The sequence below is a fragment of the Cyclopterus lumpus genome, chromosome 3 (assembly GCF_009769545.1).
Source record: "Cyclopterus lumpus isolate fCycLum1 chromosome 3, fCycLum1.pri, whole genome shotgun sequence".
In the NCBI taxonomy this organism is placed as follows: domain Eukaryota; kingdom Metazoa; phylum Chordata; class Actinopteri; order Perciformes; family Cyclopteridae; genus Cyclopterus; species Cyclopterus lumpus.
In genome coordinates this window covers 22,036,990-22,048,704 of record NC_046968.1, presented here as the reverse complement: position 1 = coordinate 22,048,704, position 11,715 = coordinate 22,036,990, and the positions used below count along the sequence as shown (strand labels likewise).

General features: G+C 43.4%; 1 protein-coding gene across 1 annotated transcript; it reads left to right on the top strand.

The window, feature by feature from the left end:
• Positions 1-2,708: 2,708 nt before the first annotated feature.
• Positions 2,709-5,664, top strand: irx5a (iroquois homeobox 5a). Its single transcript, XM_034528797.1, has 3 exons — positions 2,709-2,951; positions 3,844-4,253; positions 4,956-5,664. Exons 1-3 carry the CDS (start codon positions 2,709-2,711, stop codon positions 5,662-5,664), a joined length of 1,362 nt encoding a protein of 453 aa, XP_034384688.1.
• The last annotated feature ends 6,051 nt before the right edge of the window (positions 5,665-11,715 follow it).

Below are 11,715 nucleotides of genomic sequence, written 5' to 3'. Positions count from 1 at the left end.
ATATATATATATATATATATATATGCATATGCACTTTATTTACCGCTCGTACAACAAAAATCGTACAACAAAAATCAAAACAAAGAAAAGTGCAAAGGAGCAAATCTATACTCACCGACACCTCCTCCTTTATCAGTGCCGTGCTGAGAGTTGGAAGCAGTTGCCATAACCTACTCCTATTATAGGCTCCGTGATCTCAAATTATAGGTCCTCCTCCTACTTCAGAGCCTGAACCAAAGCGCATTACACACGAGACAGACGCTTCTTTTATGGCATAAATAATAATAATAATACTAATATCACCAGTTCTGCCGCTACTTTTGCAGCAGCCCACGTGGGATTTTTTTTAAATGTTGTTGTACCTCTGTGATATACATGACGGACGTATGATTTCACTATAAGGGATACATAACCGTGGCTATTAATGTTGCTATATTTCCCCCACATTTAATAAAGGCAAAGATAACTGTCAGCACCAGCGGATTCGGTTTGGTTCTTCTTGTAGCTGTTGTTGTGAGAAAAGTTCCAGTAATTAGTTGATTGTCTGAACACTGCAGGAGGCTGTGACACCACTGTAGGTCTCACCGTGTCACTGTCATCTGAATACGGTAGGGTCGCTTTGTGCAGCCATGCTGCTTTCTTTATCCCTCCCTCTCCCTCTCCCTCTCCCCCTCCCTCTCGCTCTCTCTAAAGTGCGTCGGCTCCCACTGTACCAGCGTCATCCTTCTTTGCTCTCTAGAGGTTTTCAGAGCGTAAAAAAGCACGTGACAGCGTGTGCACACACACTCTTTAGCAGCGCCTACAGCGATCCCTTTCGGCTTATCTGAGACTTGAACTGGAGAGTCAATCACCATGGTGGAAATGGCTCCTAGATGGCTGATACAAAGTGAATAATATTTATAATAGTCGATTAATATATATTTTATCCACCCCCCCGTCCGTCCCCACGCCCCCCAGCAACGTTATCCAACCGCATCATGCACACCCGGATCATTTAATTATAAAATGATTTAACATATGAGTGGACTTTTGGGAACAGGAAATAAAATACATTAATAACAACATTAGTATTGTGTTCTGGGCTATGGCATAACAGGCGTCTAATATGTATAAAATAGGCCTAAACACGGTAATTGCCGCTAACAGTGGCATATTAAATACATAGGCTATCCAGTATTTCACCAATGAAACGTATCTGCTGTGATCAAATGAGATTACATCCACTGGTCCGGGAGGATTTGGTGTAGTTGGCACTAATCTGCCCTGGCTTGAGGGTTTATGACTTTCTGGGAGTGTGTATCTGACTGGTTTATTCCAGGATCTATGGCGAAAACTATTTAGCCGTCGCCCCAGTAAATCGTCCAAACGCGGCGCGGACAGAACATTACTCAACAATCACAGCCCAATAACCGTCGATACGGAGAAGTTTGTTGACGCACAGCAACTGTACTTAGAGCTATGTTCGGCCAGCTGCAATTTGCGCCGTCTTACTTTGACTGTTTTGCAGTTGTCACGTATATATCTTACCAAAAGCAAAATTCGTCAGGCGTTAGGAAAGTCGACGCGCACAACAGTCGTAATCCATTTGAAACTCCCATTGCGGATTTTAACACAAGGCGCGCGCAGATCACGGAGCATCAAGTCTGTTGATTTAACGCACAAACTTACAATGACGACTTTTTCTCTCTTTTTTTTTTTTTTTTTTTAAGAACAAAGAAAGATTAACAAAAAAAAAAAAAAAAGAAGGAGAAAAAAAAAAAGAGGGCACAAGCATTGGAGCGCGTTTTTAATTCCTGCCGGGTATCTTGCAAAGAGCCCATTTCCCCACATCCTTGGCATACAACAGCCGATTTGTTATTGATCAAGTGTGAAAGTGACGGCTTCGTAAATGGGAGAAGGGAAGGGGGGGGTGAGGAGGGGGGGGGGGGGGGGGGGGGGGGAAAGAAGAAAGTTGGGAGTTGACAGACTCTCGCATGATGTCGCCATCCAAAAGGGGGGCTGCCAGGCGCACTTGAGACTTACTGCAACGAGCCTTGTTAAAGGGGGGAAAATAGAGAAATAGAGAATGAGACGGATTGTTAGTTAATGCGAGAGAGAGAGAGGGAGAGGGGGTGAGGAGGAAGTGTGTGTGTGTGAGAGTGAGAGAGAGAGAGAGAGAGAGAGAGAGAGAGAGAGAGAGAGAGCGAGAGAAAGAGAGAGAGAGAGAGAGAGAGAGCATGGATTTGGGCAGGGCTGTGGTTACCCAGCATAAGCTCGCCTTTTCCTTCGGTGACTACACCCCGAGAGGAGGAGCGTAGTAAGCGTCAGGATCCTCAATTTTTCAACTTAGCATCTTGGCAGGACATTTTCCAAAGCGAAGCCCCCGTCCGACGGGTACAAAAAAAAAAAAAAAACTTCTGCGCTGGGCATGAGAGCGAGGGTGCAACTCAGATAAGGGAGCAACCGAAAAACTAAACGAGACAAAACATCCGACGGACAGTGTCTGGCTGGCTGGCTGCGACCAAAATTAATCCACCCAACACCTAAGCCTCGCTTTATTTAGTCACTTTTTTTTTCTCCCCTTCACCATTGTCATATAGGAAGGGGGGGGGGGTGGACGGGCAGCTGGTCTGCAGACACACGGCTCTATGCGCGCCGACAGCAGCGCATGAGAAAATAAAGGGAGGAAAGTGCGCAAGTTAAGTGGCTTAGACTCTCCGGGCTCCAGCATGGCGTATCCTCAGGGCTACTTGTACCAGCCGTCCGCTTCCCTCGCCCTGTATTCGTGCCCTGCGTACAGCACCAGCGTGTTATCGGGACCCAGAACCGAGGAGCTTGGGAGATCCTCTTCGGGATCTGCTTTTGCGCCCTATGCCGGATCTACCGCGTTCAGCAGCGCCTCGCCGGGCTACAACTCCCACTTACCGTACAGCGCGGACGCCGCAGCAGCTGCCACATTCACCTCGTACGTGGTGAGTAAACTAAAGGTGATTATTTAATCTAGTAGGGAGTGAACGCGGGGATGTATTAACTCGTTATAGAGGTCGAAAATACCCACTGTGCATGCGGAGCCAGGCGATTCAGAGGGAAATGTGCGTCACTGAGCAGTGCGCGGATATGATATTACAGAAGGGCATGGTCCAGAAGGCATGTTGTTGAGTAAACAGAAGTCATTTAACATTGTGTTGTTGTGTGCTATTAAGAGGTTCTCATGGAAATTGAGAAGGAGTGGACAATGCTCAGCCGGAGCGTTATGTTCATAACTGACGCCGTGATGGCAATTTAGGTCTCCTGTCATCATATTAGTTGTGCTAGTTGTAAAATATTGCAACTTTGGGCAACAAAAACAACAACAACAAAAGCAAACGGAGGACAATTGTCTTTCACTTGTTGTTTTTCTCATGGCAGCACACGTAGTAACTCATTCAGACGTGGCTGTGCTGCAAAGGCTGATCCCAGAACAGGGAAATAAGCAAAAGTGCGAGGCCCTTTGTGCATAATGTAAATACCTTATTGTGATTGCAAATTGTTGGATTTTAGGCGAGAATCAAATCCGCTGAATGCTGGCATAATGTAAATAATAATACAACTGCATATAGCGACGGGGATTTCAAATAGCCAGTCATAATCTAACAAAATCCATACACATTAACTTCAAACTTGAACTACTGGACTAAAGCCATCGTATTCGTGTGCGCGTGCACGCCGTGCGGCCGTGCGCGCGCGCGCGTGTGTTCACGTGTGTGTGTGTGTGTGTGTCCTTTGAACTATTTTTGAAGCAGTCAAGAAAATGAATATGAGTGAACTTTTTAAACACTTAAAAAAATATATATTTATATCTATTTATTTATTTCTGTATCACAGGGTTCTCCCTATGACCACACCACGGGCATGGCCGGCTCAATAGGATACCACCCTTACGCAGCATCATTGGGCTCCTACCCTTATGGTGACCCAGCATATCGTAAAAACGCAACGCGGGACGCCACCGCCACCCTGAAGGCCTGGCTCGGCGAGCACCGCAAGAACCCCTACCCGACCAAGGGCGAGAAGATCATGCTGGCCATCATCACCAAGATGACCCTCACCCAGGTGTCCACCTGGTTCGCCAACGCCAGGAGGAGGCTAAAGAAGGAGAACAAGATGACCTGGACCCCCCGGAACCGGAGCGAGGACGAGGAGGAAGACGAGAATATTGATTTGGAGAAGAATGACGATGACGAGCCAAACAAGCCCACAGACAAGGGAGACTCCACAGACACAGAAGCAGGTCGGTGGTGCAGAGAAAGGAAGAAAAAAAAAATCATCAATTTTTCATCGCAGTCGTTTCCACTCAGGGTGCACAATTGATTGCTGGTTAATGGTGGTATATTATTTATAATGGGACAATTGCTTTAAATAATAATCACCTTGAACTCCCCTCGTTTGACTTCTCGGGGGCTGAAATTGCTGGTGACGCAAAGTGTTTAGCAGTCAATTTATCTTTAACTGCATAATAAGGATACAGCTGGTGTATTGCGCTGGCTATTCGGCTAAAACATATCGCCTTTTAATGCTCATTATATCCCAGCTTTGAACGGTTGTTGAATGCTTATTATCGTAATAGTGCAAGAATATTTAATATATACAGAAAATATATATTGGAAATTAAAATAGTCAACTCACTTTAATTCCTATCACGTTGCTCGTGTTTGGGCAAAAACTGTCGTAATCTTTCATAATTATGGAGATGAATTCACTCACCTTTTTTCTTTTTTTTTTTTGTGTTGGACATAACACATCTTTATGAGGGCAATTTATAGCATGAGCTACACATGATTTAAGGGAGACGTGCATAAAGAGACTAATTATGTCGACACATCCGATTTGAGTTTGCATTGTTTCTCACCCAAAACGCATGTGTACAGTTTTTTTTATTAACGTTTTCATGTCACGCTTATTTGGCAATAACTCATATTCTTCATTCGTGCTTTTAGATCACAAGCTGCTGAACCCAGGGACATCGGCTGTGACAGATTTAAAGAGGAGAGCCATGGCAAAGACACGGATCGCCTTCTGAGCGACTCGGAGTTAAAAGACCAGGAGGAGCGGACTACAGAGTTGCTGCCGGATTCCGCGAAACCAACCACGTCGTCTCCCTCGGCGGTGCCCCGGGGGAGCCAGGCCGTTGCGCAGCAAGACAAGCCGTCAGATTTGAGCCACGCGCCGGGTACGGTGACCAGCAACGTGACCTCTGTTATCCACTCGCCCCCTTCGGCCCCGAAACCCAAACTCTGGTCCCTTGCGGAGATCGCCACGTCCTCAGACAGGTGTAAGAGCAGCAGCGAGGCGCCACAGGCCTGCCCCGGTTTGGGTCAGAGCGCAGTAATGGGCAGCAACGCGTCTCCATCACGGTCCTCCCCTCAGTGCCCGCTCCCCAACAGCACGGTCCTCTCCAGGCCCCTGTACTACACCTCCCCTTTCTACCCCGGCTACACGAACTATGGTGGCAGTTTTGGACATCTTCACAGTAACCACGGTTCGGTAACCACGGGCTCCTCGGCACATTTCAATGGATTAAACCAGACTGTGTTAAATAGAGCAGAGGCTTTGGTAAGGGAGAGCCAGAAAGTCAGAAGCCACACGCAGGTAGATCTTTGTAAAGACTCCCCTTATGAACTAAAGAAAGGTATGTCAAACATTTAATACCTGATTATTTTCCACTCACACGCGGACTTTTATTTATTTTTTTGTGGTTGCATTAAAAAAAAAAAAAGAAGAATGATGAAGCAAATTCTGAGAGCAGTTATTTTCAGACAAAATGCTTATCTTCACATTTTTAGTTTCTGAATGGTTAATCCTAAAGTGTAAAGAGAATGGTCTTAATCGCTGCAGCCGCCTAAGTCTATTTGTATTAAAGACTAACATGTATATTTAATGTAGCATTTTTGTATTTAAAATGGACAACACACTATCTTTGAAGTAAATTATGGAGAAAAAAATATATATGCTTGTGCAGCGATTTCTTTTTGGTGAGACATTGGCTTTGCCTGATGTGTCAAAAGTGCTTCAAGGCCAATTCATCTACACGAAATATGAATTCAATTGTGCACCGTGACAGATGTTCCTATGGTAGTTATCACGTTTTTTAAAAAACATTTTGGTATTGCGAGCTCAACTTGAGTGCAAAGGCCTACATTCAGTATAAGGGTGTTGGAATATCTAAACAATAAAAAGGGTGCAGTTTCGTTTCGGGTCGTGCAAATATTCATAGTTTATTTACATTTTTTTGTGACTGAAAAATGTTGGAAACAACACAAAAGTAAATTTTGGTCTATTGCTTATCACCATTATATTTTTTTCTTTGAATACATCCAGGGCCTCCTTTTTACTTGTGTTTCTAAAAGTGGATATGGATATAATAACAACACCGAAGCGCAGTCATTTAACCCAATTACCTATCGTGTTTTAATGCAGAGCAATCAGGTGGTGAACTCCGGTAATGAGCTCGATTTTATGCCAAATTTAGAGCTCATTACTATTTTCCAAGGCGTGGCAAAGCTGTTAAAAGGGACGCGACCATGCATTTAGAACATACTGGCCTATTATATATCATTAATGGAGAGCCTCTTTAATGGCGCGTTAGATGTGAAACACTGTGTTTGGAGAAAAGGGAAGCGTGCTGCATGCTCACCGCAGAGACAGGCCGCTTCTGCTGCGCTGTGCAGCCGGTAGCCACGCGCTGTCCTCGAACTCTTCCAACTTCTGCAGGTAGGTGTCACACTTGCTCCTAATTTCAGGGGCTCTTTGTTAATCCGTCACGGAAACCCATCCCCGATCAAATGGCCTGGTTAAAAGGAAGTGGAGCCAATGGGGCACACACGATGATCACATATTATGAGGATTATAACAACTTTGACAAGTGGATAAAAAACAAACAAAAAAAAGCACAAATTACATACTTGACCGACATGCTCAACAAAGACTAAAAAACTGAAACATATTTCCTAGGCAAACTAAAAAATAGTATATATATATACATATATATTTTTTTTGTTGTTGTTTTGTTTTTGTTTTTGTTTTTGTTATGCTGATGATTTTTTTCATGCTGGAATTATACATTTAACGAAAGGGAAATAAAACAACAAAACAAAGTACTACTATTATCACGATTGCTGATATTATGGGGCATCCTCATAATAGTAAGAGTTTTAGGCCACTAAAACCTATAGGCCTATTTATTTTATTTTTCCTGTTTTTGAGTAATATTCGTTTATTCAGGGACAGTGCAGTTTAAAGGGCACATACTAATAATTATTATTATCATTACCATTAATATTATTATTATTATTATTAATGTTGTTATTGTTGACCTCCACTGAAGTGGGACAGCATGCTCTTGTTTATGGCTGCCATTAATCTCTATAGTTTACTTTCCCCATTTGAAATCTCCCCTGAGGTTTATATAATTCCCTTAGCCTTAATGTCCTCTACTCGGGCCCTCTATTTTAATCTGACAGAGTGTGCTGGAGCAGTGATTGCGACACATCAGCCGGCTAAATAGCATAATTATGTTTTTTTCTTTGCTGATCCCCGGAGGATTGAACTGTTCGATGCAATGTCCCCTCAGAGAGTATTAAGAGTTTTATTAGATATCGCGTCGATTTCTCAGAATTGATTGAAGAAGTAACGTTTCACAGGGACAATATACACACGATTCCTACGGTGTAAATCACCTGTGTGCTACGTAAACATTGAGACCATTTTACACTGTGACCTTTTTTTCTGCTTCTTTCATGTGTGTGTGTGCGTGCGCCTGTGTGTGTGCGTTTGCACGTGTGCGTGTGTGTGTGTGTGTGTGTGTGTGTGTGTGTGTGTGTGTGTGTGTGTGTGTGTGTGAGGGAGGTGTGGGGTAGCAACGGTGCAAATCAAACGCATGCAGAGCCGGGTGATAATATCCATCCGCTTAACTTTCTTAATTTAAAAATACACGGAGAATGTTCGGAGGATGAAGTGTCAAACTATCCCGAGCAGGATAAGACAAGTCTGACTTTCCTGTCACTATTCAAACAGACTAATTTTAATACAAGGCTGTTTTGCATGATATATATAACATTTTTATTTTATTTAACATATTATGAGTGATTTTTTTGTTCTCCAAAGCATTTCCAAATGTACCATTCTGCTCCCAACTGCTGTTTATCAAATCACCCAGTGGGAGAAAAGGCACAAGCGATCTCTGCTCCTAAATAGTCTGCATTAAGCATTTGCACTGTAATTGATTAGCCTATTTATTATTATAATATATATAGTAATCTGACAGAGTATATACTATTATTATATATAATTATTCTTACGTTTGAAGCATAAAGCGTATATATATATATATATATATATATATATATATATATATATATATATATATATATATATATATAGTATTCTCACAGCATATATCGACCGCTTATCTGAAGTCACTGTATTTCAGCTCGGTATCGTGTAAAAAAAAAAAAAAAAAATCACTAATTAAAATAGAGGATATATATTTTATCGTTGAAAATATACTTGTTCTATTTTCGGGCGTGATGAAAGCCAGTCAATTAACCCCATGATTACTTGGAGGAGCGGAGCGAGAGGATGTGCAACCCCTTCATCAGAGAGAGGCATAGCATAGCCTGCAGGGGAGATGCTCCCTGCAACTTAATACAACTTGGTCCCTGCTTCCCCTCCGCTTGAATGGCGTGTCGGTTCATTGTTGGGATTGCTACAATGTGAGAATACTAAGTAGGGGTGAAACCGTTCCCACGTGTGGAAATGGGGGAAATAATCCGACAGGAGAAGAAGCAGAGGAGAAAAGAGGAGGATAAGGTCTGTACCCTTCACTCCGACTTTGTTACTGTTGAGCGTTCAGAAGCACAATCCGGGATGTTTGGGGGGGGGGGGGCGAAAAATGCTTCTTATTACTGTCGTCATATCAATTAAACATATTTTTTTCTCTCTCTCTCTCTCTCCAAAACTGGAAATAAATGCCATTGGATAGGCTACACGAATTCTAAAGGCCGCGAGTCACGGTTTATTTAAATGTACTGAATTAACGAGGTTGAATACTCACGCTTAGACCCGAACGAGTAAAATGTACCTTTTTTTGCGAATCGAAAAAAAAACAAAAATGCAAAATTAGTATTTGCATATTGCTCTATCAATAGAGACTGACAGTACAACTGTCGTATTCTTTGTCAGAACAGCAGCAGCGGCAGCTCCTCTGTCGCTGTACGTCGACTCTAAAAGTAGAGCCGACAGGGTCGGTGTCATCAGGGAGACTTTCAGTGGTGCCTGAACATAGTGCTAATATAAGACTAATGAATAACAAGAGGAAACCGTGCTTCCTTGTTTGTTTTTCGACACTTTTGGGAACGGTGGGATGTAATGAAGTGCAAGTCAAGTCTGGCATCCGTGGCCCCGTTGAATCCCTTTATTATTGTAATTACCTCGGCATGGTGCACATTCATCACAGGTATTAATGGCGTTGGAACGACCTCTAAAATATGTGTTTTTTCTTTAACAGTAAGTTGACGCGTGCACGTCTCAAGGCAACACAAAAAAAGAAGCGCAGGCCCCACTGAAGCATATGTATTTTAGAGGAGAGCACGTGCAACTAAATTGTTTATACTAAATGACATTTGCCTGGTGATCTAGTATCTAGTGGGTATCGGTTTACCCAAAGTGCACGTCATGAAATATCGCTATTGGCAAGAGATCCGCTGCCGGGGCAGACTGGTGAATAAACTTGGAGCTGTGGACCAAACAGAGTAGACACCTGCCACTGGACAGCTCTGCTCACGCCTCTCAAATGCTACTGGACCCGATGTCGGAAACCAAAACCTGCTGATCAACACACCTCCAACATCACCGAGGGATTACCGGGCGGACCGAGCGGGGCCAGCGTCCGTATAAACAGCCCAGCGACGAGGAGTCCGTCCACACGATGACACACATGCAGTATATTAGATATATGTATACATGCACACACACACACGCACGCACACACACACACACACACACACACACACACACTGTATATATATATATATATACGAGCTGGGGTCACATTTAGCTCAAACGTGTAAAAAGACACCCGCTACTTGACCCGCACAGATTATTCACAGCGTGTGTGTGTGTGTGTGTGTGTAAGCGTGTGTGCGTGTGTGTGTGGTTGTTGCCTAATGCGGTATAAAAGTGGGTTGAAATAAAAGGCGGGCGTCTTGTCTTTTCTCTTTTCCAGAAACGGGGTTCGTTTATATCTGGGACTGAAATACCAGTCGGCTGTTGAGATATTTGTTTCCTCTGGATTTGTTCACTTTTCCTCTTCAAAAATAGCCCTCAACCTCAAAAGCAAACAACATATCACTGTGATGTTTTACAGGGACCAGCTGCTGTGTGCGTCAGATGCACAATTGTATTTCTAAAGCATATGCAGTAGATTATTTACAACACATTCTTTATTTGGCTCTGAGATTTGCAGAATACGGGGCAGTCTGTTCTTTTCCATTAAGTTCTAAATGTAAAGAAGTGAGCGACTCTTCTTCAGCGAGGAGTTCAGTAACTGCTCATGGCTATTTAATCATCATCATTTCCTAAATGAGAGGGCTAATTGAGGACACAATATCTCAGCTTTAGTCTTCTGGCAAGACTGCACATGAGACTCCAGCTGATAGGATGTGAGTCGTGTTTGGGCCTAACGTGTAAAAACAGATTCAATTTTACTTTGAATCCAACAGTTGACTACTGAAATGGGTGTGTGTCCACCCACTTTTTGGAAAATCCGAAAAGAAAAAAAAAGAAGGAAAAAAAATGAGAAAATCACTTCAAGGTAACTTGAGTCTCAAGCCTTTGGCACCACCAGCGTTCATGTTAAGTGGAGTTATAAAACGGTCTTGAACACCCTTTAAAGCGACCCAGATAAGGTGGCAGAGAGTGATTTACCACTGTTTTTCTGCACTTCATGGACTGTTTTTCTATTTCTCCGTGGAGTTCCTCTGGGAGAGATTACACGTGTAATTTTCAGCTGTGAGATGGTTTAAGTGTCCTCCCCCCAACATAAATAAAACATTTCTATGAAGAAGGGGAAAAAAAGGGGAGAAAAAAAAACACTAATGAAGAGTGATGAACTATGAAGTCCTAGGAGGCCAGGGGTTGACATTGGGAGAATTGAGGCATTCAGGTCCAGTGGCAAATATAAGTATTTTGTAGGTATGCTTGGATTACCAAAATGTGTTCAGAAATCAAAACAAAAATCAGAAAAAAAAGGATGGATGTACGTATATAATCAGCCTAAGTTATCCCCAAATGGTTCAACGACACAGACGAGTTGTCTCTCTCGTACAGAAATGACGTAACACAAACAAATACCCACAGAGCTCGACTCTGCGAGCACCTTGACTCCTCGAGAGGAGCGGCTCATTGACCAATCTGCTCTGACAGCAGTGTGGCGTGAGCTCCTGACCCTGTGACTGCAAAGGGTCTGTGTTCAGTGGCCATGTAAGGGCTCCCGGCGCTCACACTAAGGCAGGAGGGGGGTGACATGCACACACACACACAGACAGACATTAAAAACACATACATGGGCAGGAAGGACTCAAACTCCACGCCAGAGCCCCGGAGGTATGCGCTGCCACAGAGCAGTAAGTGTGTGCATCCAGTGTGGAGGAGGAGACACCGGCAGGTTCGTCCTCTCCTGTGACGACGTACAGGTCCCTT

What these genes read in the sequence shown, in the direction of transcription:
- irx5a (XM_034528797.1), top strand. Translation starts at nt 2,709, where the DNA reads ATGGCGTATCCTCAGGGCTACTTGTACCAGCCGTCCGCTTCCCTCGCC. An exon ending in CCACATTCACCTCGTACGTG is followed by an intron (nt 2,952 to 3,843) that starts GTGAGTAAACTA and finishes TCTGTATCACAG; the next exon opens with GGTTCTCCCTATGACCACAC. An exon ending in ACAGACACAGAAGCAGGTCG is followed by an intron (nt 4,254 to 4,955) that starts GTGGTGCAGAGA and finishes TCGTGCTTTTAG; the next exon opens with ATCACAAGCTGCTGAACCCA.